Source organism: Carassius gibelio, chromosome B1, assembly GCF_023724105.1.
Source record: "Carassius gibelio isolate Cgi1373 ecotype wild population from Czech Republic chromosome B1, carGib1.2-hapl.c, whole genome shotgun sequence".
Taxonomy (NCBI): Eukaryota; Metazoa; Chordata; class Actinopteri; order Cypriniformes; family Cyprinidae; genus Carassius; species Carassius gibelio.
This window is the reverse complement of record NC_068396.1, coordinates 22,814,444-22,840,948: the sequence shown is the minus strand read 5'-3', so window position 1 is coordinate 22,840,948 and position 26,505 is coordinate 22,814,444. Positions and strand designations below refer to the sequence as shown.

The following is a 26,505-nucleotide window of genomic DNA, read 5'->3' as shown; positions in this document are numbered from 1 at the left end:
TTTGGACTCTCATTAAGTGTGAAGTCTTGTTCTAGCCTAGTCTGTCAATTCCGAGCATTTCTCCTTGTGTTTGTTCCTCCCGTGTCTGACTTTGGATTGTTTATACCGACTTTGATTTTCTGCTGCCTGCCCCGACCTCTACTTGTTTCTGTTGCTTATTTTGGATATCCCCTGACATACCTGACGCTGTTCTCTGATCTCTGCCTCTTTGACCACTTTTGAAAATAAAGTACTGCATCTCAGACTCCTTGTTACAGAAGACTTCGCCAAACCAGGATCCAGCAGTTTTATTTAGCACCAGATCAGGTATGGAGCCATCTAAAAGTTAATTCGACCCCGTAAGTGTGCTTTGCTCCATTTTTCAAGATGGCCAACCCAATTAACTTTATGTGGAGGAATTCCTTCGGTATAGCCACCTCATGCCTGGAGATGAGGATTTGGTAAAGGACTGTCAGTCCAGCGTCACTGCATAAGATGGCCGCCAACCCAGAGCCATTGCCAGTGGTGGCTCCAGACAATTTTGATTGGGGGGGGATCCTTGTCATTTCAAGAGGGGGTCTCATGAAAAGCAACAAAAAATACAGTGGACATGGCTAACAACAAAAACAACATAGCATATCAACTACTTTGTTTTTGCGAACGAATCATTCGATTTAACCGGTTCTTCTTGAACCAGTTCACCGAATCGAACTGAATCGTTTGAAACGGTTTGCATCTCCAATAAGCATTAATCCACAAATGTCTTAAGCTGTTAACTTTTTTTAATGTGGCTGACACTCCCTCTGAGTTCAAACAAACCAATATCCCGGAGTAATTTATTTACTCACACTGAACTGAACTGCTGTGAAGAGAGAACTGAAGATGAACACCGAGCCGAGCCAGATAACGAATGAAAGATCGACTCGTTCATGAGTCAAGGACCGGTTGCATCGGTTTTCAGATCTTCAGTAGTGATGGGAAGCTCGGTTCTTTTCGGCGAACCAGTTCTTTCAGACAGTTCGATTCAATAAACCAGTTGAAAAAAAAAAAAACGGTTCCCCGGTTCTTTTGCGCTCGACGTAATGTCATTGGCGATGATTGCCCTTCATTCAAAATTAGCACAGAATCAGTCCAGAATCAATCATCAAAAGAACCAGTTCTGTTCAGATGCGTTGTGTGTTAGTCTGCTTCACACTGAATCACGCATGCGCAGTATCATCAGCTCCTCGGTTCTCGAATCGGATGCCTCCGACAGACACAGTTCTCTGTTCAGTGTACGAATAATGTCAAATTAATTATTATTGTTGTGCGTAGTTTGAAGAGAAACATTTTTTAATCTTTATTCCGGATATATATATATATATATATATATATATATATATATATATATATATATATATTATTATCATTATTTTTTTAATAAGGAAGTGGGTGGGGTGGATCAAGTGGGGGGTCAAGGTATTTTTTGGCAGGGTCTTGAGATCCCCCAAAACTCCCCCTGGCGCTGCCAGTGGCCATTGCACAAGATGGCAGCCACCGTTGAAAACAGAATACAGAAAAGCAACATTTTGAGACTATATGCAAAACACATCCACTCGCAACCACAGTGGGCAAAAAATTATGTTCTGATTTCTGCCCACTCCTCCTCTCATGGAGGTGGGCAGCAAGAAACAGATGGTTCCAATGTGGAGCTCCATCAAACACACACATACACACACACACTTCTACATGGAACTGAGTGAAAGAGAAGACAGATGGAGAGGAACACAGCCCCCTTTTCCCCTTCATGAGTCTGATACTGTACAGAAAAAGACAAAAGGCCAAGAGAGAAATGCTCAGAAATTTACAAGATCACTCTTTTACTTTATTAACATGATTCTGATGATAATGAGCTATTCAACAGTCTCTAATGGTAATGATGACTCTAAATATCCTCACTGAACACATAAAAAGACATCACAACACAACAACCCACTCAAACATTTCAGCCTCTTTGAGCCACTGTTTAGCTTCCTTAGCAAATTCAACTTTATTAGTATAATAATTTAAAAATCCCATTTTAAGCACAATTTTAAAGCAACCCCTTAAAGCAGTTCTCTCTGAATCACATCCGATTATGTGCTGTAAGGAATCTACATGGCCAGTCAGTGGGATGGGTCTTAAGCAGTATTCCCATCAATCAGCAGATCAGAGGAGCATATGGGCCCAGTTGTTGGCCCGAGCAAAGTAACAGACTAAAGCCACACTGGGAGACTATTAAACATGCCTGAAATGTTTTAGCTGATATCTTGGAACTGTAAAATGAAGTAGTCTGGAATGGAGTCAAAAGTGTTTTGGTAAACTGACTGGTGGTAACACAAGATACATAGCAGTATCATTTGTTACTGATGTAGATCTTTCATCAGGCATTTTTATTTATTTAAAATTCATTAGAACTAAAAAAATGTTTAAAGAGAAAAAAGTCTTATCCTTAATTCATGGGATCTAAACTTCAAAGATCTTTTGTTAAATGATCCTTTGTACAGTAGTTGCCCTTGTTATGCATATAATTCAGAGTTTAACTGCACTATTAGTACGATCATGGTAGTCTCATGTAAAACTGTGACCCTCATTGCCATGGCTAGCCAATATAGTTTCTAAAATAACAAAAATAAAAAAATACTTGCAATTTTATATAAATCTGATTTGCCTGTTTCTGAAATCACCACACCTGTTATGTCTTCATTTGAGTGCACTGTGATGAAAAAGTATGGCAATGCTACTGTATTTCTCATACTTATTTATCAACCGAACTGAAAAACTGAATTTTTAACCTCTGCTTCTCTAATGTCTACCAAGGAGTGTGTCATAACGTAAATCAAGAAAATTGATTCCTGATTCTTCTATTCTTGATATTGTGTTATCTTTGAAAGAATTAGTTGTTTCTTTCACTAGTTATCCCCATGGTACACTAAGGAATTGTGGGCTCTTAAAGTTGAGGGAAGGAAGACTGAGCGCTTATACAAGAAATCTGGTCTTACTGACCCTAAATTGATGTTTGATGAGCAGCAGTTGAAGTATCATCTCACCCTTAATTACTAGAGAGGCGTACTACTCGCATATGATTAATGAAGGTGTTGATAATCCAAGAAAGCTGTTTAAAACAATTAACAGGTTTCTGAAGCCTCATAATCAAATCATTAATCCCTTTGTTGAGCTGTGTAACAAATTCCAAGTATTTTACAGAGAAAGTTCAAGATTTGTACAATTCCATAATTGCTGGTTCTATACTGCTGACCAATGAATTTCATCCTACAAATGTATCATCTAGTGTTTACATTTTTACGATTGTTAAAGGGTACACAACATACACAGTTTCACCTAATCTCATGTTAATCTTGAGTAACTATAGAGTAGTCCTGCATCCTTCATATCTCCAAAAAAGTATTTAGTTTTATTCTCCCTGGAAAAAGCCGAGCTCCTGGAGGAGTGCCATGGGCAGAGCTATAATACTGATGTTTCGTGTTGTTTCCATTAACATATATTCACTTATGTGCTGATTTCAAACAAAAGCAGAAATCTGATGCAGTTATACTTAAATGAATGGGGTCTTTTGTCACAGGAACCGCTCCATGTTTTAATAGCAAACAATGTGTAAATCCAGCATTGACCTGGGCCTTGTTTATAAAACATTCGTCGCTCAAATGACCAGAACACACAAACGCACTTGCGACACTCCGCTGCTGCCCCGGAAAAACAAACTGCAGGCATTGTTCGTGTAACGATGGGTACTTTGAGAAGCCGAACATGGTAAACTTTCCCTATCATCCAAAAACACACTTATTTGGAGACATTCACAAACAAATCCTATGCATCGCTGGCGACGATTTCCTGATGGAGTGCGTTGATGTGCGCGAATGGCTCTCCTCTTGTCAACGTGTGCGCGGGCACGCTTTTCCGAGAGAAATGCTCATATAAGGAGTCCCACCATCTTCTACGCCATTAGATCCACGATATAAAAAAAAAAACAGCCGAAACTTGTCCCAACCCGGAAGTAAGATTTTCAGCCCAGAAATTCTCTTTCATTCGTCCAAATTACTTTTTTTAACTTTGGCAATGTTTAGCATGAGAATCCATCTCTTTAACACTGTAAACAACTCTGATTGCACAAAACACCATTGTAGCCCCCATTTAATTTAAAAGTAAAATGGTAGTTATATTAGTAATATTCTTGTGCCCCTCTATTAGTGTAATCATTAATAACTCTCTATCTACTGGAAAGGTTTCTTCAGCCCTCAAGCTAGCTGCCATTACACCAGTTCTTTAAAAAGTCTGGTTCTAATGTTGAGGATTTGTCAAATTACAGGCCTATTGCTCATCTTCCATTTTTAGATAAGGTTCTTGAACGAGTTGTTGCTGGCCAGTTACAGCCAATGCCTGTCCATAAACAATATCTTAGAACCTTTTCAATCCATATTTAGATCAAGTTATAGCACTGAGACGTGTGAATCTGAACCAACATTAGTACCCCAGGCTGTCCTGCATGGCCTGTCTCGTTTAGTATTTATATGTTGCCTTTGGCTCAGATCATTCGTAAGTTTGGGTTAGGGTTTCATTTTTATGCCGATGATACTCAGATTTATGTCAGCATGCACCCTAATCCAAATGATCTTGCAGTTTCAACACTTACTGATTGCTTGGGTGAGATAAAAGCCTGGAAGCACATTAATTTTCTTAAGCTCAAATGAGTCAAAATGAGTCAAAAACAGAACTTTTATGTGTCAGCATGCCAACGGCTTTACATAAATGAAAAGTTCTAATGTGATTACTGATTGTGACTTTGCCACCCCGTCCACCCAAGTATGTAATCTTTGCATTATTTTTGACCCTCAACTATTGTTTGATGAACATATCAAAATAGCATTTTCCACCTAAGAAATATTGTGAGACACCATTTTTCTCTATCATTACCTGATGCAGAATGGCTTATCCTTGCCTTTATCACATGAAGGCTTTATTACTGTAATGTACTTTACGTTTGGTCTCCCTGATAAGTCCATTAAGAGATTACCAATATATTCAGAAATCAGCTGCCCGGGTACTAATGTAGCCTATACAACTGCTTGTCAACATATTACTCCGGTATTGCATAACTTGTATTGGGTTCCTATTCAAGTGCATATTGATTTTAAAATTCTGATTTTAACTTATAAAGCTATTCACGGGAATGCCCATACCTATTTATCCAGTTTAGTTGTCCCTTATACTCCCACTTGCTCTGCTGGGTGGTGTATCCTTCAACAGCCATCATATTAATTAAAAACAGAGCTTTCTCTGTCTCAGCTCCACAATTGTGGAATGCTCTACCAGCAGGAATTAAGAGATTCTCAAACCCTGAACTGTTTTAGGAAATATTTAAAGATTCATCATTCTATACTGTTGTGCTTCTTGAAGCTCTTTGAATTAAGAAAAGTGCATGATTAATAAAAATGCATTATTATTATTATTAATTTGTCAGGGGCCTTGTGCTGTTTATCAGTTGATAGAGTGGCAGAAGTGCTTATGTACTATGGTTGGCAGATGTGTAGCAACAGCACCTAATATAGTGGTTAAGGGGATGTCTCCCTCATTTCACCGATTGGTCCAACTAGGAACATCCCGTTGGCTCCAGATGGCAAGTAAATGTCTGGTGTTCATGAATACTATATTGTACAAAAAGAGGCATTCTGCATGTGCAAAAACTGTCACTACATGTTGCCAACTTTTAGTATTTTAAGCATCTGCTAGGATGGTTTCCGGGTTGTTATGATAGTTGTCAGCTCTATAACATGACTTTAGTTATAATCAACATTACAAATTTCTAAACAAGTCTCTTAATTATTTTAAGTTTCTTACAAGGTGTTCATTAAGACTTGTATTATTAAGCTCCTCTAAGGCTTAAAGTACAGGCCTGTGCTTAGAGAGACCCGACAGGGTGCTAAGACTAATAACAGCCCTGCTTTATTTGGCTGACAATAATGAAGGGTGTAAGAGCAGCATTGCTCTACATTGTGTCAAGACCGAAAGAAAGAAAGGATTAAGAAATAGAAAGCATATAAATGGGATGAGGGGATGAGTTTTATGCTCAAAACAGAGACACACTATGGTCCTGCTGATTGGGCTCTTATTTGACCAGAGATCCACAGCAGAGTACATGAAGGTCAACAATGCAAGATCAGAGTATTAGCCAAGCAGACTTGAAGGGGAAGAAACAGAACAGCACATATAGCTCAAGCAACGATTACTCAGAGGCTTTGAATGAGCTGGACCCTTCCAGGCTTAGAGGAGTTTGTCAACCATTAGCTACTAACTAATAAAGCAGAGGAAAGGGAAGTCAAGGAAAACGGTTTTCCTCACAGCAGCCATAAATAAAGGATGCCATTAAAGGCAGTGTTGACAAATGACCCTTTCACCGAACAAAATCAGTTACAATTGTGTGTTGAGCAGCTGATACGTTTAAAGTCATACATAAAGAGGCGCTTCTGCTGCCATGTCCAGTGGGTTCGAAATTAAAGAAATAAAGTAAATTTTGTGAGTGTGCTCATCATCAGTTTCATAAGTCTTCAATACTGTACAAATAGTACGTCAGGAAGAGGCACAGAATAGGCCATATTAATAATGTTTGTTTTACATAGCCTACAATACAATTGTTATCCTCACGTACCATTCAAAATTCTCTAAAAGACTTCATGTCTCTTAGTTCATTTCTCTTGGTTCATGTCAAATTAATTTTGATAAGTCGCACCTGACTATAAGTCGCAGGACCAGCCAAACTATGAAAAAAGTACGACTCATAATCCGGAAAATACGGATTAGCCCCGATTTCCCCTTCCCAAGAATCGGAGCAAACATCTTGTCGAGTACCTCGATCCGCCCGATCTGCTCGTACACAAATCAGGGCAGCCCCGATTATTATCAAACATGTTTGATATTTAGGATTTAAATTGGGATGTTGATGGCAATATGACTTCGTCAGTACTTTCACAGCCAATGTGCAAAACTTTCTTTACTATTACTGATGTGCGGCTTCGTTGGATAGTGGAGATAGAGGAAACTGTTTCTTGACATTTTGTAGTAACACAACTGTCTGTATAATATGGCAAAACTCATCACAACTGTAAGGAGAAAGAGAAGCGCTGGAGTGAAATCACCTCAGTATGAATGCACCAAATCTTGTAGTGTGTGCATGTTTAATATTTGAGGGAAGACAATCTGAAAAGATTCTCCTCGTGTGAGCTGCAACCAGATTTCAAAATCGGTTATGATTTTAAAACTCCTGTAGTGTGAGCCAGGCTTAAGTCGGATTATTAGAATGATTTTTGAAGGATCATGTGACACTGACTGAAGACTGGAGTAATCGCTGCTGAAAATCCAACTTTGCATCACAGAAATAAAATACATGTTAAAATATTTAAATAGAAAACAGTTGTATTATTATTATTATTATTATTATTATTATGCCTATCAAGTTAGCATTTATTTTAACAAAAATACAGAAAAAAAGGAAAATTGTGAAATATTTTTACATTTTAAAATTGACATTTTTGTTCAAATAAATGCATAATAATAATAATAATAATAATAATAATGATAATATTAATAAAAACATTTATAAATCCAACAGGCACCAAATCTTTGAATCGTACTGAATAATCAAATATTGAATAATATTAATAAAGTTCATTTAGATGTTACCACATAAAGGTTACCCAGCAAAAAAAAATTGTTACAGTGGAGATATGAAAGTAAAATGAAGGCAGTCTCAGAAGTCGGTCATGAAAAGTCTAATTGATGAGGACAAGGCGGGGAACAGGACATCAGCTTTCATTTATCACTGCGAAGAGATGAGCTGTCAAACCCCAGTAGCATCAGCACCAGGCTCCCCACGCTAAACCTGCTGTGTGGGACTCAAAGGGCTTATCTGCTCTACAATATTTATAAGATTAGAAGCATTAATAAACAACAGTCTGTTTCTGAGATGCAGGAGTCCTAAAACAGTTCATTTTGGCTAACAACAATTTGTATTTTATTTTATTTATTGATTTAGAATTTTTTATTTATTTATTATTTTTTTTTTTTTTTTTTTTTTACTGGTCCTAGTTTCTTAAAAGCAAGATTATATTTGGTGCTTTGCGTTATTTATTTTCCAGTGACAGGAATTAGTGATTTTTTAAGAATGTGTAAAAAAAAAAAAAAAAACAACTAAAAAAAAAATTATCTTTGACATCAGACAAAAATGTATTTGCCAAAAAAATTAAAATCTAGAATAAATTGAAAATAGACAGCATGAAAAATAAAATTCATGACCTATTTTGAAAACAACAAAAGCAGCCTATACCCATGTAGATTTAAACATGAAAAAACATTTTATGATTAGTTGCCAGTATACTTTTAATAGTATACTTTCCATATGCTGGTCTACATGCAATAACCAACTTGTCAATAACAATTTCTCAGCATTCATGAAGAACATTAATCAATTGTTACTCTGTTTTCTGAGACAAAGCAAAGCACCACCAGCTTTATTATTTTCAAACAGCCTTTTTTTGAGGTTCAACCAGTTGAAGTTTCTTAAAAACAGCATCATATTAGATGCTTTGGATCATTAAAAAAAAAAAAAAAAACTTGGGGGGGACAGGAATTCATGAGTAAGTAGGAATGTGTTAAAATGAAAAATGACAACAAACAGGAAACTGATACAGGTGAATAATGGGGCACGTGGAAATCCTTGTCTGCGCCCATCAGACTCACTTGATAAAGACTCCAGACTGTGCAGACAAAAACAAAAGAGGGCACTGAGATCAAACAGTGACCCCGGCTGGCTCCACTGACATGTTTCTGGTCGTGTGCCAGCCCTGTGTCTCCTAGCGATGCCTGCTGGGTCTGGCGGATCTGTCAGACAAGCCACAGACACTAGACACTTTCTATTCTGCCCACAACTTAAATGAAGCATCCATACAGATTTTTGTTATATTAATGCCACATATGCAGATGGTGGTTTATGTTGATTGGAAGACAGGGAATGATTGTTATCCAGATTCATGCTACTTTGTGTCTGACCTCAATTAGTCTTTTAATCCTGATCTGCCCTTAAAACAAGTGAAGCAAATAATGTGTATGTCCTCGTGTGCCTCAGAGCCACTTAAGGACGCCTCACATTTTTATATCACAAGAAAGCAACTAACCCACACTTGTTTTGACTAACAATACATTTAATTTGAAATAGCTGATTTCATTATTCCTGCTCTGACTGTGAGGTAAAACTAATATGAGTGATTGACAGGACAAAGAGATTATGTTAGACATCTCAATAAACCCTAGCGGACAGACTGTAAAGTACTGAAACAAAGTGTCCTATTTCCTGCTGTGCGTTGATGATCTAATGTGATTTAAAAGACCTGAAGAGATGTGGTCTGACGTCTGTTGTCTCTGCTATCAGATATCAGTTTCTTGTTCACATTATTCTGTCATGCAAACATAAATTGCTGTAAGGCTTTTAGTATGCTAATGTACTCCAGGCCCATGTGTCAATCACCAACCCCCCCACTGTCCATCACTCCCCCAAATACACAGCACCTATTTCAGACACTAAACACTCTTATTTGCACTCTTCCTCCATCTGTGTATCCCTCTGTCAGTGCTGGACATGGCTATGGTTAGGGGTGGACGGATTTCACGGTATGACGGATATAGTTATATGTAGTTATTCTGAAAAAACCCTGATAGATAGATAGATAGATAGATAGATAGATAGATAGATAGATAGATAGATAGATAGATAGATAGATAGATAGATAGATTTTTAGACTCTTATTAGAGTACATTTATCTTCTGTTCATGTCTGCAGCTTTGCTAATCATATCCCTTTTCAAGTATATGCTGAGATTACTGGATTGGGAACAAAACATGTGTTTGGCACATAGCAAAACATTCATATTTCTCATTCCTAAGCAGATTTCAGAAAGATTAAGGTCTTAAGATCTATGCGGAGGTTTCACCAAATGTGCATATGACTTGGGAAAGCCAACAGAGCTCTAATCTTGGGTTTTAAAAATGACTTTTAAAGTGACTTCAATGAGGAAGAGGTGGCGGCAGCAGGGTGCATGTGGGTTAGCGATGATAACTTAAGTGCCTGACCCCTCTTCCCAGCCTCTCACACGCTACCTCCCCTCAACAGTCTCCCTGGAGACAGACTTGTCCTCATGCAGATTTATAAAACCATTATGGAGGGTCTATTACCATGTCATTGGTTGCCATTATCAGCTAATCACAAAGCACGCAGCCGGGGGAAGACGTAATGCGTCTAACATCTAGGCTAATACATCAAAAACTGGTCAGTTTTATTTACTTATTACTAATTTGGCAACCCTAATGTAAACTCATGCCAAAGAAAGTGCAGCTTCTTTCTCTCCATCTGCTTCTGTGGTGTAAAACCAAGCAAAGCTCTTTGGGGGGAAAAAAGAAAGGGAAAAGAGTGATTGGCATTCATGGAGTTGGATGTTAAGAAGCGTATCTGACTGAGAGAGTCTTGTGTTGGCTAGTACAGATCCGCTAGCCCCCCTAAATGCGGCCCACACCTGCCAGCTGCACTTTAAATCCTCCAACCGTTAGGTTCAATTACTACAGCAGATCTGGATGGAGTCTCAGTGGGGTGTCTTTGCCTCAGCATCCCCACCCCCACCTGCCGGGAATTAGGCTCGGAATGCTCGGAAGCAGATGGCATCCAGTGGCTATCATGTTAACATGCATGTTACCCCTAAATATTCATAATTTAGCCTGTGATAGGGGACTTTCTTTGATTTCAAGGCAATGGATAATTCTCAGGCTCAGATGGTTTTTGACTCTGACTAGAGCAAGGCTGTGGTTTTGTCTTATAATAAGTTCTAGAAAGGCTTTTAAAACAATTATATTGTTAGTTACACTTCCTGGGTTCGTATAAGTTTTGGAAAGTTTTTTTCAAGCATGGCCCTTCATGGACATCATGAAGGGCGGAATTCCTTGTATGGGCACTTCTCCCAGAAGAGCGTGCACACAGAGCGAGAGCAAGAGCACGCCCATCAACATCATCACCATTGCTCAGTTTCCCAAAGAACTCAGTGTTTGGTGAACAGTGAATGCAGTCTGTTTTTTCTGGGGAAGAAACAGAGTTACGCAAGTGTGTTTGTTTGTTCCTGTCATTTTGGCGAAAAATGTTTTATAAACAAGGCCCAGTTCAACGCTGGATTTGCACATTGTTTAATACTGAAAGACGGAGCAGTCCTAGAGATAAAAGATCTCAGTCATGATTCAGAAGTGCAGGCGGTAAGTAAAATGGCATCAAATGTTGGTGTTTTGTTGGCAATTGGCACGCAAGTGATAGGCTGAGACTGTCTAACATATATGGTTCAATTAAATGTTTTCTACAAATGAAGTCTATTCTGGTTAAAAGTCCAACCTCCTTTAGCTCCACCCACAACATGCCTCCAAGAGTTCGGCTGTTTTCGGAGAGAATCGTAAAGCTACATCTTCCTTTTGTAAATATGATAAAACTAAAGACGGAGATAAAATGGAGATGGAGATATAAACTGTGTGTTCTGCCCCCTTTAAAGAATCCTGAAAATAATGTATAATGGATCCACAAAAATATTAAGCAACACAACTGTGTTTTCAACATTGATAATAATAAGAAGAAATGTTTGAGCAACAAATCAGCATATTAGGATGATTTCTGAAGGATCATGTGAGACTGAAGACAGGAGTAATCAATGCCTACTGAAAATTTAGCGTTGCTATTGAAGTAATAACAGTTATTTTAAATTGTAATAAAATTTCGTAATATGTTTTGGTCAAAATATTCTTACGGACCCCAAACCTTAAAAGGTAGCATAAATACATAAATATATACAGCGCATAAACAAATAAATCCCAGCTAATATTACCCTGCCCAATATGGGTTCTTGGGCTTCAGTTCTCTTTACGCCACACTAGCACACATATCTTCAGAAACAGACTAGTTACACCATATAATCTGGAGCAGGGGATGTCCTTTTCATCTAGTGTGTTCGCAGCTGTGAATTGAGGACATGCCACATCTAGCTCTTCACATTCACAGTCCTATTGAGGGCATACCAACTGTAATCAGATATGACATGCAATGATGCCCTGCTTGAACCAACCAAAAGGCTCTCAAGTAAACACAGTTCCAAAACAAATTAAGCCTACTGTGCATCTACAGACATATATACTGTATACAGTTATACAACCACACACAAACACACTCATCCCATGAAAGCAATAAGATGAGTATTGAGTGTTTGAGTAAGCAGCTAAAATGTAAGACAAGTTTCATCTAAGTCAGTATGATGGATTTGCACTGCATTTTGATTTAGTTGGGTGTTTCTTGGAACCTTGTTACTGGTGTCTACAAATATAAAGTGCCAATCTGAACGCTTGAATGTTTTTCTTCTCATCCCGTTTCTCATTCCTCAGTTGTAAAGAGATTTATCAAAGAGGTTAATCTTACTTAGGCTAAGAAAAGACACAGTGACAGTACAGCAGCACTGATCTATGCACAAATGCCTCATTATATGATTGCTGAGGTGAGTACACAAGATAAACTGTATAGAAATAAAAAGGACCAATTTATGTACAGTAGAGCATATTCTATAAAAATAATACGCTTTGGGGTCCCATGACTACTTTTAAACCATTAGAGGTACAAATGAGATCTAGTAGGCATGTAAAAGTACAATACAAATGCTACTAAAAATGACCTGGAACTAAAAGCTGCTACTTTTAAACCATTAGATAAAAATACAACAACACACACACACACACACATACATGTATATATATATATATATATATATATATTTTTTTTTTTTAACCTTGACTTCATATTGTGATCTAAATGTAAAAAAAATTAAAAAATCCCATTTGCTGTTGTTAAGATTCATAAAATGTCTCTTCCATGAAAGGGATATTCCTGAAATGTCTTAAAGACATGGGTATCACTGCAGTGCTATCCCATCATACATTTTTAATGCTTATCATTGACAAACCATTTGTGTGTGTGCCAGAAGCTACTCCCACTGAGCCACTAACAGACATTAGGATTCCTTGTGCTGCAGGGTAGATGACATGCTCTTCCCAATCATAGACAGCACTAAAGCCCACATTTATAAGTGGTATTCTGCCATTGGCTGCTCAATCTCAGATACATAAAGTCAATGAATAATGTAGAGCACTTTTCCTAAACATCCATTTGATAGGTTGAGTCTGTCTAACATATGGTTCAATTTAAATGTTTTCTACAAATGAAGTCTACTTAGGTTAAAAGTCCAACCTTTTCTAAGTTATAATAATAACAATCATTAAAGGGGGGGGTGAAATGCTCGTTTTCACTCAATATCCTGTTAATCTTGAGTACCTATAGAGTAGTACTGCATCCTTCATAACTCCAAAAAGTCTTTAGTTTTATTATATTCATAAGAGAAAGATAGTCTGTACCGATTTTTCCCGGAAAAACACGACCGGCTGGAGGCGTGGCGTGTGGGCGGAGCTAAAGAATCATGAGCGCCAGTAGGCTTTTACGTTGAGAGCATGTGGAAGCTGTGACATTATCTTGAGGGAAAAACCATCATCCAAAACAAACCATGGCTTACAGTCAGATTCAGCCGTTTATGTATGATCCAGAATCAGATCCCGAGGCTGAAACTGAACGAGAGCAGCAGCAGCAACGACTGGGGCTCGAACCCGGGTCTCCGGCATGGGAGGCAGACGCACTAACAAGGAGGCAGAGATATTTGCAAGGAGGCTCTCAGTGCTCTGCTATACGGGAGCGCGCGCTCTTCCGGCAAACGTGCCCTCAGGACCCATATAAGGAAATTCCGCTCCATCTAACGTCACACAGAGCCATACTCGGAAAAAAACTTTCCGAAACTTGTGACAAACCGGAAGGAGTATTTTGGGAACAAAAATACTCCTTCAAACGTACAACTTAATTTTTGAAACTTTGTCCATGTTTAGCATGGGAATCCAACTCTTTAACAGTGTAAAAAACTCAGTATGCATGAAATAGCATTTCATCCCCCCTTTAAAAGTTCAATGGGAATTAGTTGCAGAGCTGTGGTGCTAACCAGAGTTTTGGCATTGTTATATATGTGGAGGTGAGAGTGCAACCAGACCTAAATGCAGGTATTATGTAAGATTATAAGAGTGGAAGGTCTTATTCAGAACAAGTGAAAATATAGATGTGAATGTCTTTTGCATAGAAATAATAACTGAGACCGGATGTGACTAAGAGTATGTAAATACTGAAACAAAAAGGGCCGAAAACAGAGCACTGCGGGACCTCCATGAGGGTTCTGTCGGTTAGTTTGCATGGTCTCAAAATGACTATTTCTTCCAACAATATCACACACCCAAATAACAGAGGACGAGGTGAGTGACTTATTTCAGCTACTTTGTCAGATAAATCCAGCCTGAGACATTTCCATAATAATTCTACATTCACCTTTGTCAGGCATTTCTTGGAGGGAGTTTAGCATAATTAAGACAGATCAAGCCGGGACAGACTTCAAATATGCGAATACGCTCTCTCACTATATTCCAAAGAGATTCACGGTGGTCGAGAGGCAGCCAGGAGCTTTCTATATACAATTCACCACTGATGTGCCGAATCCATGACAACATCATCAAGACACATCAGCTATCCACAACCCACCAGGTGTGCTTTTTGGATGAGAACAGAAGGGGATAATTCCCCTGCCCCCATAAGATTTCTGCATGAAAATCCTTCAAAATTTATTTTTGTTCAACATAAACAATGCGTATTCTACATTTGCTGAAAATCAACATTTAGATTTTTAGGAAAAAAAAGATATAGTGTCTCAAATGATTAAAAGACTAGTAAACTAACACAGAGGAGCACACAGAGGAAATGCTGCATGTACAGATAAAAGGAGAGAATTGAATAGTCCTGAATACTGTCTCTGCTGGAAAGACCATGGCTGAATGCTCAGTGTCCCTGTCATTACCATAATACAAAGGTCAATTGTGCTTTCTGCCAGTACTGTCTGTTCCGGTCTATTTTCTTTCAGATACTACTGTTAATAATAATAATAATAATAACCAAAGAATTTTGATTACTTCTTATTAATAAGTATTTCATTACTAAGATAAAACATCAATGAATGATGTAAAGCTGCAACAGAATCCAACACATTTATTTACTTGACACTTTGTTTAACTTAGAATGAACTGCAGATTGGTTTAACCACATAAATGAAATGAGAATGACTTGTTTTAGTGTCCTAATAACCACAGAGGTGACTAAAGACATGCCCCATCTGGAAATCCCGTCTGGACTGGTTAAAGCAGATTCAGAATTAAAGAGGGTTCAGGTGGTAATTACCAGCTCCTGATGTATAATTCTGCACTATCTATACGACAACAGCTCAGATCATTATTTGAGAGTCCCTTGAGGGTAGCATCACTGAAGCGTTCACATTTTTTAAAGGTGATAAAACACAAAGTGTGGCCTCGTTTTTTCCAGGACAATGCTCTATTTGAGCATCCAAGAAGAAGGAGAAATGCAGTGAGAATAGGAAGTTACAAACTTCACCTCTTCTTCACCTCACAAGTTAGGAAGTTATAGACTTAACTTGCTTAAACTTAGGGCTGCTAAAAAGGACTGATAAATGTTGACTTCTAGAATAGAATAAAAACCCAACTAAGCTGCTGATATATTTAATATATCTGCAAATTTCTTATGAATTTATGAAAATCATCTCCAGAGATGACATTTTAAAGAAAATCCCATATTTATTGTACGAGCAGGTCATGGAAATATGAAATTTATACTAAAAATACCTAAATGTCAAAAACTAAAAATCATGGCAAAAAACATGCGTGCTTGAGGCAAATGTGTTCCTATGAGGAACTGAAATTTTGAATCTTGCTATGCACTTGTGTCTATGCAACCACACATCTAATATAAAAATGCAGTGTGTAGAGTTTGTAGAGCCTTTGGCATAGGAATAAAAAGTTATAGCTGTTCAACGTAAAGACGTAGTAATGATATTATGCCAAATAATAGGCCTATGCTGGTTTCCTATGGTTTCCAGACCCAGAGCATAAATCACTCACACAACATTTAGATTAATGACCTTATTGAAACCATAGGGGCCATTTCAACCCCCTTTGGGCTTTAGCTAATTTTTTTATTTAAATAATTTTATTAAATGACTTTTTAGATCTATCACTTACTTGTTTGCCCTCCAGAGTATAGAGTCTTTTCACAGCGCCAGAATCCAGTTTAATAGCGTCAGTGATGTCCGTGAGCACCTGCTCAAAGGAGTGAGCCGTCTTCTTATTCAAGAGGATCCGGACAGCTTTACGGGGTTTGACACCACCCCTGATGACCGTCACCAGCTTGGGTTTGATGAAGTCTTTGCTCTCTCGTTCTCTCAGCTCGTTCTTTGATGTGGTAAGGGATGGCAGCGAGCGGGATGTGCCCGTTTTCACGTTGACTGACCAGTTGGGATTGACATTCTTAGTGTACTCCACTTTACGGAATGGTTCATTGGAAGCACACACATAGCTTTCACCTGCCAAGAGAAGAAAAAGATGAACGGAATTGTTTTGTTCAAAATGCTTCAAAATGCAGATATAGGTCTTCAGTTATGAATGAAAGAAAGTACTTTACTGAAATCCTAAATCATTCATTTAATTCCAAATGCATTTTTGACATCATGTTTTGGAGGTGATTTTAGATATTTATGAAGTAGACATTTAAATAATGTGATGAATACGGCCTATTTTTACGTGATTAAATATTGATTCAAAAGTTTTTAAATATAACATTAATTCTACTAAATCTTATATGAAAGACCAAACCCCCCCCCCCCCCCCCACCCCCACACACACTTTTTTTTTGCAGTGAAACAAAATCAAACAGGTAATTGTGAGCTGAAGTTTAAAATATGAATTAAGGTCAAAAAGTGACATACAATTGCAGTTTGATACAGTTTTGGAATATAAAACCACCATTATAATAAAGACAATTTTGCAATTATGAGAAAGTTGCAACTGGGATATATTAAGTTTGTGTGAAATAAAAGTGAGAAATAAAGTCTTATCGTGAGATATAGAGCCATATTTAAATTCCTATAAATATAAAATTGCTATTTTGTGATATAGTAATTCTGAAATGTAAAGTTGCTATAATTTATCAACATATATATTTCACACCAAGGATGATACATGCTTCTATGCACCTCAGCATCTCATAAAAAAGTAAATATAATAATATACTGCCATCATAAATGTATAAAACAACGGGAGACTGCAAAGGGTTGGGTTGAATAAAACACACGTAACCCATCCGTGACCCCAGCTCTGCCTCTCAACACTTTTCAGCTGTGGTTTTGGACAAAGTCCAAGGCAAAGTATTTTAAACATACTCCCATTCCCATAGCTATACTTCACAAACCAAAAGGCCATATAAATGAATACCACATGTAATTTTATTTCCCAAGAAACATTGCATAAATTCTTTCATTATGGAATTCATTATGAAATGTTAACATAACTAAACATCAACTTGTGTGATAGACATTGCGTTAAATACTTAAAACCCATGAAAGTGTGTGCGGCAGCATAAAGGCCATGCTTGTTGTTAATGTGTGATGATGGCACATCTTGGCACTCCAGCAGAGGCAGCTGGTCTGAAAATAGAGCTTTGTCATCCTAAGGAGTGCAGTGCTGTCAGGACAAAAGATACGCTAGTGTCTCAAAAGAGGACAAACAACCCTTGAAACCAAACATCCCCTCCTGCTTCCTCCCTACCTTAGAGAAAACATGTCTGAATGTCATATTTACAACAGTTATGCCTTCTGATGAATAAACGGGAAAAATATTTGTGACCCTGGACCACAAAACCAGTCTTAAGTCACTGGGGTATATTTGTAGCAATAGCCAAAAACACATTGTATGGGTCAAAATTATTGATTTTTCTTTTATGCCAAAAATCATTAGGATATTAAGTGGAGATCATGTTCCATGATGATATTGTTTTAATTTCCTACTGTAAATATATCAAAACTTAATTTTTGATTAGTAATATGCATCGCTAAGAAATTAATTTGGACAATTTTAAAGGCGATTTTCTCAATATTTATATTTTTTTGCACACAGATTCCAGATTTTCAAATAGTTGTATCTCGGCCAAATATTGTCCTATACTAACAAACCATACATCACTTCTGAAAAACATACCCTTACAACTGGTTTTGTGGTGCAGGGTCACATAATGTTTGCTGAGCGGTGTAAGTTTTGTGGTGGTAAAGTGATTCTCATGTTTAGGTCAAGGGGTCAAGATGACATCAAGAGTTGAAAATGAGTCTTAAGAATGTGAAGTGCTTCTCTTCAAGTTCAGAGCTGCATTTCTGCAGAGCAATTGTAATAACAAAAAATTACATTCAAATACCTCACTTTGAACAAGTACTGACCCCTGATCTGTCCATTTTTACAGATCCAATTCAGTTATAAACAGTGAAATAAACACCTTAAAGGAACACTCCACTTTTTTTGGAAATAGGCTCAATATCCAACTCCCCCAGATTTAATAAATTGAGTTTTACCATTTTTGAATCCATTCAGCCGATCTCTGGCGGTAGCACTTTTAGCATAGCTTAGCATACATCATTGAATCCTATTAGACCAGTAGCATCTCGCTCAAAAATGACCGAAGAGTTTTGATATTTTTCCTATTTAAAAATGGGACTCTTGTGTAGTTCTGTAGTTCCGCTGATCTTAGTACACAATATAACTGCAGAAGAGCCAAGTCTTAAATAGGAAAAATATCGAAACTCTTTGGACATTTTTGAGCGAGTTGCTACTGGTCTAATAGGATTCAATGATGAATGCTAAGCTATGCTAAAAGTGCTATCCCCAGACCCAGAGATCAGCTGAATGGATTCAAAAACTGTAAAACTCAATTTATTAACTCTGGGGGAGTTGGAGAATGAGCCCATTTACAAAAAAAAGTGGAGTGTTCCTTTAATGACACTTACATTTGAGGTTTATAACCTCACATAGAAACACAAAAGTCCAGATCAAACATAGGATGAATTTTTGAGCATATACAAAAATATATATTACGTAAACCCTATCTACTCAGAAAACACATATCATAAATTAAGTATATCAAGAATAGCATCTGAATCTGAAGAGCAAAGTCTACATCCTAAAATTATATATTTCTCATCTTAGTAGCTAAGACAGGCCACTGAGTACAGATGACTCACCTAGTGTGACTGAAGTGTTTGTTTATTCACACGAGAGTACGAAAAGATGTGTGATATAACCATGGCCTGTGAGCTTTGATGCATTTATAATATTTCAGGTTTAATGTGCAATCCAAATTAAAACAATGAGCCAAAATGAAGACCTATTAAAGGTTGAAAACAAAACCCAAAACACCAAGCGACAGAAACTTCATGCATGCAGCTATTTTAAAAACATTTTCAGATTGATAAAAAAAAACAATTAGTACTAAGATTATGGCAAATGTTTAGTTCCACCGCTGACCCAGAACTACAACCACTCATCCACAGCATAAACATCATTGTTCTGGCCACCAGATCATAAAATCTCAATTTTACTCAGTTTGCCTCAGAAATAGAAGGGAGGGAGAGGTTCCCAAGAGACTGGGCTTTATTAAGCTGAGAAATTAAAAGGCTAATTAATCAAGTAGACTCCAGATGGGGTCAACATTACTGACAGCTATTTGACATAACGTGTTGGAAAACAGAAATATAGTAATACTGATGTCATTCACATGAGACTCAGGTGTGGACTGGAACAACCACTGGGGTTATGAACCCTCCATCACCCTCTCATAACCAGTACTGCCTTGATGTCCAGATGGGACCCCGATGTGCCTATCATTCAACAAAGTGTGGTGGGCCAGCACAATAAGCAGTATAGTAACAAATATCCATTGCTGGCAATCTTTAGCAAATAGCATTCGTAGCTTTGATCATGTGCGTGTAAGACCTTACACAGATTTGTAACACAAAAGTGAACTAAGCCAACCCTCAGTCGGCGTGAAGAGACGCTGAGCTCGGCACTTCAAATGCAAAGCACTTGTACAATTGTCAGTGAGCAAACACAGAGCCACATTCTACGTCACAATCTCACATGCTGGACCAAGGCATTTGTGTTTGCAATAACATAAATTATTTAATTATGCAATGGATTCTGCATTCAGTTTATTGTTGAAATACCACAGAGCAATAACAACAAGGTCTGTATAATTGGTTGGTTTTTATGACAGTCAAGTCTAAATCTTTGATTCACACATATAAAAAAAGCCATCCTAAGGAAACATTATTAAGAATATACTCATACTCATTTAATGTGGTTGAGTATTGGCTTTGAATGACCGAGGGCAGTCAAATAAATAATTAACTCCCCAAAAATGGCAAAATTGCGTGATTGTTTACTCACTCTTGTGTTGTTTCAAATGGCTTTCCCTTCTATGGAACACAGAATGTATTTTGAGGATATTAATGATTTATGTTTCTGCCCATATACTGAAATTCAGCTTGGTCCATTGGGCCTACATTATATTGACAAAAACAGTTAAAAACATATTAGTTTCCTTTCTGCTGATGGATTGACAAGAGGGTGAGCAAATGGTTAAACATTTGTTATTTTTGAGTGAGCTATCACTTTAAAATCCTGTTTCCTGTCTATTTTCAAGTTCAGTAAGGAAAGAAATGGGCCTTAGTAATGACTGTAGCATTAAGTGACTTGAGACTAATATACTGTTTTATCAGCTGCTAGTAAATGAAGTAAATGTACAGTAAACATATGTTAAGAACTGCTATCCTGTTTATCATGCAGGGCTTGCAATGTTTAAAGTTAACAAATAGCTACAGTGAGAAGACGCTCTTCATATTACCTTTACTGGTACATATTATTAATTGATTGATTGAGATGTAAATAAATGAATGAATAGACGTCTTTGCAATATACAGCATGCCAATTGGAAAGTGCAGTGTGAATTGAAAATCCAGTGTTTGTGTGTTTGAGAGACTTAATTGAAATAAAAAAGTTATCTGCACCGACTTCCCATGTTGCAACATTGCAAACAATGCATCCTTACAATCACTAAAGTATGAGAATAGCAGTGATGCTTTACTGGATGTCACATGGGGGAAAGAATTTGAAGTGCCTGTTATGTCTATTTAGACTTCGGCACCTGTACAGTCTTCAACCTCACCTTCTAGTAACTCATCCAGGCTGGTGATCTTCTTCCCCCCTTCCATGGCATAGATGTTCCGGACTCCCTGCGGTAAATTGACACTGTCCGAGAGGGAGCGGGTGAGCTCCATCAGCAGCGCGTCGAAGGATCTGAAGCGCTCACTGGACACCGCGTACACCAAGCCCTTGAAGTACTTATCACCGTTCCGATAGAAGCGAACTTTTTTCGCTTTCCTCTCGGAGGTGAGCGACTGCAGTGTGCGCGTGCGGTAGAAACTACAGTGCGCACTGTGAGCGGGACTAGGCACGAGCCCGTTACCCCGCGAGCCGGAATGAGAAGCGCCACTGCCCCGCGTGGACCGGTGACTCTTCTCGCGCTCCTCGAAATGCTCCCACTCGATGCTTCTGCTGGACATGTTTATTTCCTTTAAGTCAAAGCGCGGATCCTTGAATAAATTAGCTTGTTTTGTGTTGTTGTTTCTGCCGGTTGTTCTTGTTATTTTTCCTTCTAAGGACTTTCAACCGATTATGTGCATTGTCTGTAGGGAATCAGTCAAACAAAATACCAAAACCCGTTTTCTTCAACTTTTTATACAGCTAAATAAAGGAGTTGGTAAAATATATTTTACGAGTGAGAACAAAAAAAGGTTGTGAAAGTCCCAGTAGTCAACAAAATCCAAGAGCTGTAGAATTCAAGGAGAGACGCTATTGTTGAGGTGAGCGCCGGTCATGATGAGATGAGACGCGCAGAGCTGTAGCTATGTGCGCATGCTGGACACGCGTGACCGTCCGCGGTTCTCTTCATCCCTCCATTGACACTCAATCAGGCCAACAACACACGCCACACACCTACATAAACGCCACGGAGGAGAGGGCAAGAGCTGCTCCTCCTCAGGGTCCTAAAACGCCAATATCTCACCAAACGCAGTGTTTTTGTGTGACCCACTAGGGGGCCTCAACCTTCAAAGGGGTCAAAATAACTTAAAGGGATAGTTCACGACAAAAATGGAAAAATACAGGTTATTTGTAACACCCTAGATGTAAGTGACTTTTTTCTTCTGTAGAAGAGTAAAGATTTTTAGCTGAAACCATGGTCCTTCCTGATGTTATAAATTGCAATTCCATATCTTTCCATCACCCTGTTTTTATGCACACTTTGAGATGTCGCATCAGAAACTAATGATGGAAACGGCAAATGCCAAATAAAAATTCCTTAATTTGGAAAAAAAAAAAATGTACGCTCGCTTGCCGAGTAAATTCCTCATGCGCATCGAAAAGTCATGTGACTTTGCATTATTGTGGGATGGCAAAACCTGACTAACCACAGCACCTGAAATGTTGTTATGGTCATTTTGACTAGACGAATACATCAGTTCATGATCAGCGATTGTGAAGTGATCAGTCTGGGTAAGAAACTGAACATTAACATTATTACCTGAAATCAGCCTCACCCAAAGCACCCAATAATGATGTAAAATGTGGATGCTTAATGTCTAAAGCATATAAAGTGAATAAATTTAACTCATTTTTACATATATGAGACACAGACACCATTTTTCTGCTAAATATTCATAATGTAAATATTCATATTTTAGAGTTTGCACAACCTTAAGTATACATAAATACTCACAAGATTAGACTACAGCACTTTGTTAATACACAGGGCAGAATCTTTTAGGCAGTTTGTCTTTGTTCTAAAAATCAAGCAGTTTCACAAGAACAGCAGTTTCTCTTGCTCTTTAGTATTCTTGCAGTCACAACACTGTAACTGCTGACTGTAATATCAAGACACAGATTAAGCAAAATATCTAATATTTCAGTGGTGTGTAGGCCTCCTGAGACACTGTGAGGGCAAACACTGACTTGGCAGTTATTTTATGAATTAAAGGAATAATGAGAACTGCTGCAACTGCATGAAATGAAGTAAACAGGAAGAAAAGCCCTGTAGAGAGGAAATCCTGAAGACAATAACTGTTGCAGGGCAGAAAGAATCCCTTTCTCAAAAATGACAGAGAGGGAGGGAGAGAGGAGATTCTCCTCACTGCAGAGAAACTCCTGCCTTAGGTCTTACATAATCACTGCAGGGGCGCAGGAAGATGTTTTAGGTTGGGGTGCTGTACGCTCGGGTATAGAGGCTAGTGAAAATACTGTAGCTGTATTCTTTAGTGATATCATATGCCATTTACAAGTGCAAATAGCATATTTTTTTAGCGATAGATGCTATGATGCTGCAGTATCTTTTGGAATACTATTTACACTAAGTACAAATAGCTATAGATTATATTTATACTATGTTAAAATAACAGGATGTTCTGCTAATTACATATTGTCTATACCTCAGCATTGTAATACATTATAAAACAGTATGCAATCATAACTTACTGAGTGTAAATTTGAATTCAAATTATTAAATGATGATGCCACCTATGGGACAAAATAAATACTTTTCAACTTTTTGATTATTTCCATCATTTTTATCAAAATTAAATGCTTTTCTGATGTGATTTGAAAACGGAGAAAAACAGTACGACTAAAGGCAGATTCGAACCCGGGGCGATCACGTCAGAAGTAATACAGCACCTGTTCTCTCTTATACGCCACCTGAAACAATGAACCATTACACGTTGGTGGATGAAACCGGCGACTCTGCCAACAAAGCGACCTATCTGCACTTAGTGTAAATAGACACTCCGATTTTATTTTTTTATTTATTTTATTTTTTTCCTAACAAATAAACAGTTGACCACAGAAAAAAAAGTAGCTGTAGCACCGTCAGCACCCCCACTTCCTGCGCATATGATACTGGAAACATTATAAGAGTGGATCAACATATAAATTAAATTAAATAAAATATATTTTTTTACTCTTTAATATACATTTATGCTGTTTAATTTGACTAATATTAATTTATAAAAGAGTAAAAGGAACAGTTGAAGTTATTAGTTAAATGCTTATTTTCATCTTTAGAACTAGATATCCAATCCTTTCGACAATGACAATACTCAAGGTAAATACAGCTTCTGATTTATTTAAATCATTTCAAGAATAAACAGCAACTCAGTACTCATCCTAGAAAATTGGTATCCCTCGTGAAAAAGAAAAGAAAAAGAAATTTTCTGGAACATTTCTACAAAAAATGAAAGATTATAACTGAATACTGAATACTTTTTCCTAACTTTTGTATGGACACGCAGGTGCTTTATGTGTTCCTCTGGAAATAAGAAAAGCTATACCAATAATTTGTTGGGAGCTATTTTAAAGTTGGAGTAAGTGGATTTGTCAAAGTTTGCAAGGATGGTAAGATAAAATCCGTGAAAAAATGTTTGAAATATTCATGCCATTTGTTCTTTACATAGTTTTCCATGAACACTAGTATGGTAGCCCAATACTATTCCAAATAAACCTGCCCCTAAACATCTTGTCTTAGACGGGAGATGACTGCATAGCTGTGGAGCTGCATTAAATATCTGTCATCAGAGCCTGCCATCTAGTGGATGAATAATGTATGCGCAGGAGGATAACGGTTCTGAAATGGGGAATCTGGACCGTCACAAATGCATACATAACACATTTTATGTACTGTACCAAATTTAGAATTTTTTCTATCCATTCCACTTGTACAGTATTAAGTTATATAAACTCAAGGTCTGAGGAAAATTACAGTCTTATAGCCTAAAGTTTAAGGACCAATTAACTTCCTCCTCCTTAATCCAGGTATGCACCATTCCAAAACAACTGATTTTAGACCACCAAACAGGTCAAGCTTCAGTCACTAGCAGCTGTTCAGTCAAGTGGGTGGGCGTCTGGGGGGTGAATAAATACCATAAAAATAAATAAATACCAATTATTTCACTTAGCTAACTCTGCGTTTATAACTATATAAGTAAAATGTATACGTTCTTTATATGAAATGATAATATATATCTTTACTATATAGTAAATGCACAAATATGAAAAATATATATTTTTACACATCACACGTCATATTTAATTTCATGATTTTTACTGACTCTGCTGTCAATAAAGTATAATCATTTTATTACAGGCAAACTTTGTGATAATGAACAAAATTATTAATGAAATTACGCTGTTAGCAAAATACACAATTTATCTAAACAGTTGGTAAAAACATATCCAACTAAATATTGGCATGGTTTATTTTTTTTTTTTTAATCATCAAAGGTGATTTTTTTGTTGTCATTCATTTTTGATGACGGAAGTTCATAGATGGCATGAAAAAGGTAGAAGACTGCTCTCACAGACACAGTGGGACTATATTCATTCACACCTGCAATTCCACTATTTGCCACATTGTGATGCCCTTATATACAACTTGACAAAGTGAAGGTTTCTGGGTAGCTACATTTATTTGATGTGAATTCATTTTGAATAGAAGTATTCATCAATGGTTAATAAAAATGTCAGTCTGTCAGTGGCAAATCTTCTGAATGAGTCTTAGTTCCTGTTGAGATGATCCGAGCCATGAAAACACACAAGCGCGTGCACACACACGTTTGTATGTTTGTTTCTGTGAATTGTGAGGATTATGATAGACCTTGTAAGTGTTATACTTACCAAACAATATTTACCCTCCCATAACCCAACCCTAATCTAAACCTACCCCTTATAGAAAACCTGTTTGCATTGTTATACTTTCGGATAAACATAATTGACTATTATATATATATATATATATATATATATATATATATATATATCATTTATTTCTTTTTTCCTTGTGAGGACCCCACAATGTCAAAATTTTAGGTTTTATTGTTCTTGTGGGATATTTGGTCCCCACAATGTGGCATAAACACACACATTTTTTTTTTCTTGTTTACTCTTTTGCTATCTAAATGGGGACATTACATCACATTATAGACTTATTGTTTTTATAAACAGAGAGTTATAGATATTATAAACTAATCCAACCCCTACCACCCCTAAACCTTACCCTACCCCTTACAGAAAACGTTCTGCATTTGTAGGTAGACACTCTTTACAGGGACTCTCCACAGGCGTAATGGTTTTTATACTGTACAAACTGTATTTGTATTGCCATACACCAACCCTACCCCTTACAGTAAACTACTGGCAATTTTTGAATTTCATAAAACACATTTTTTTTATGCCTTTTGTTTTACTGGGACAAAGGAATGTGTCCTCATAAACCATGTTTACATTGGAGTACAGATGTCATTATACACATTTATATACACTCACTTATCATTGGACTATTCATTAGACTGAGGTGGC

The 26,505-nt window shown here is 37.4% G+C and overlaps 1 protein-coding gene across 6 annotated transcripts in view; it reads right to left on the bottom strand.

Annotated features, from left to right (window-relative positions):
- The window catches only part of dclk2a (doublecortin-like kinase 2a), a 46,339-nt gene extending 24,192 nt beyond the window's left edge, over window positions 1–22,147 (bottom strand). For 3 of the 6 annotated variants that reach the window (XR_008152281.1, XM_052546392.1, XM_052546395.1), the window contains exons 1-2: window positions 21,269–22,145; window positions 16,246–16,586 (exon numbers count right to left, since the gene is read on the bottom strand). Coding sequence is in view for 4 of the 6 variants with exons in the window: in XM_052546392.1 (XP_052402352.1) it covers window positions 16,246–16,586; window positions 21,269–21,665 (738 nt within the window). In the remaining 2 variants the exon portion in view is untranslated. Of the gene's footprint in view, window positions 1–16,245; window positions 16,587–21,268 lie in introns of all 6 variants that reach the window. The other 3 variants (XR_008152280.1, XM_052546394.1, XM_052546393.1) reach the window with 3 other exon arrangements.
- Between the last annotated feature and the right edge of the window lie 4,358 nt (window positions 22,148–26,505).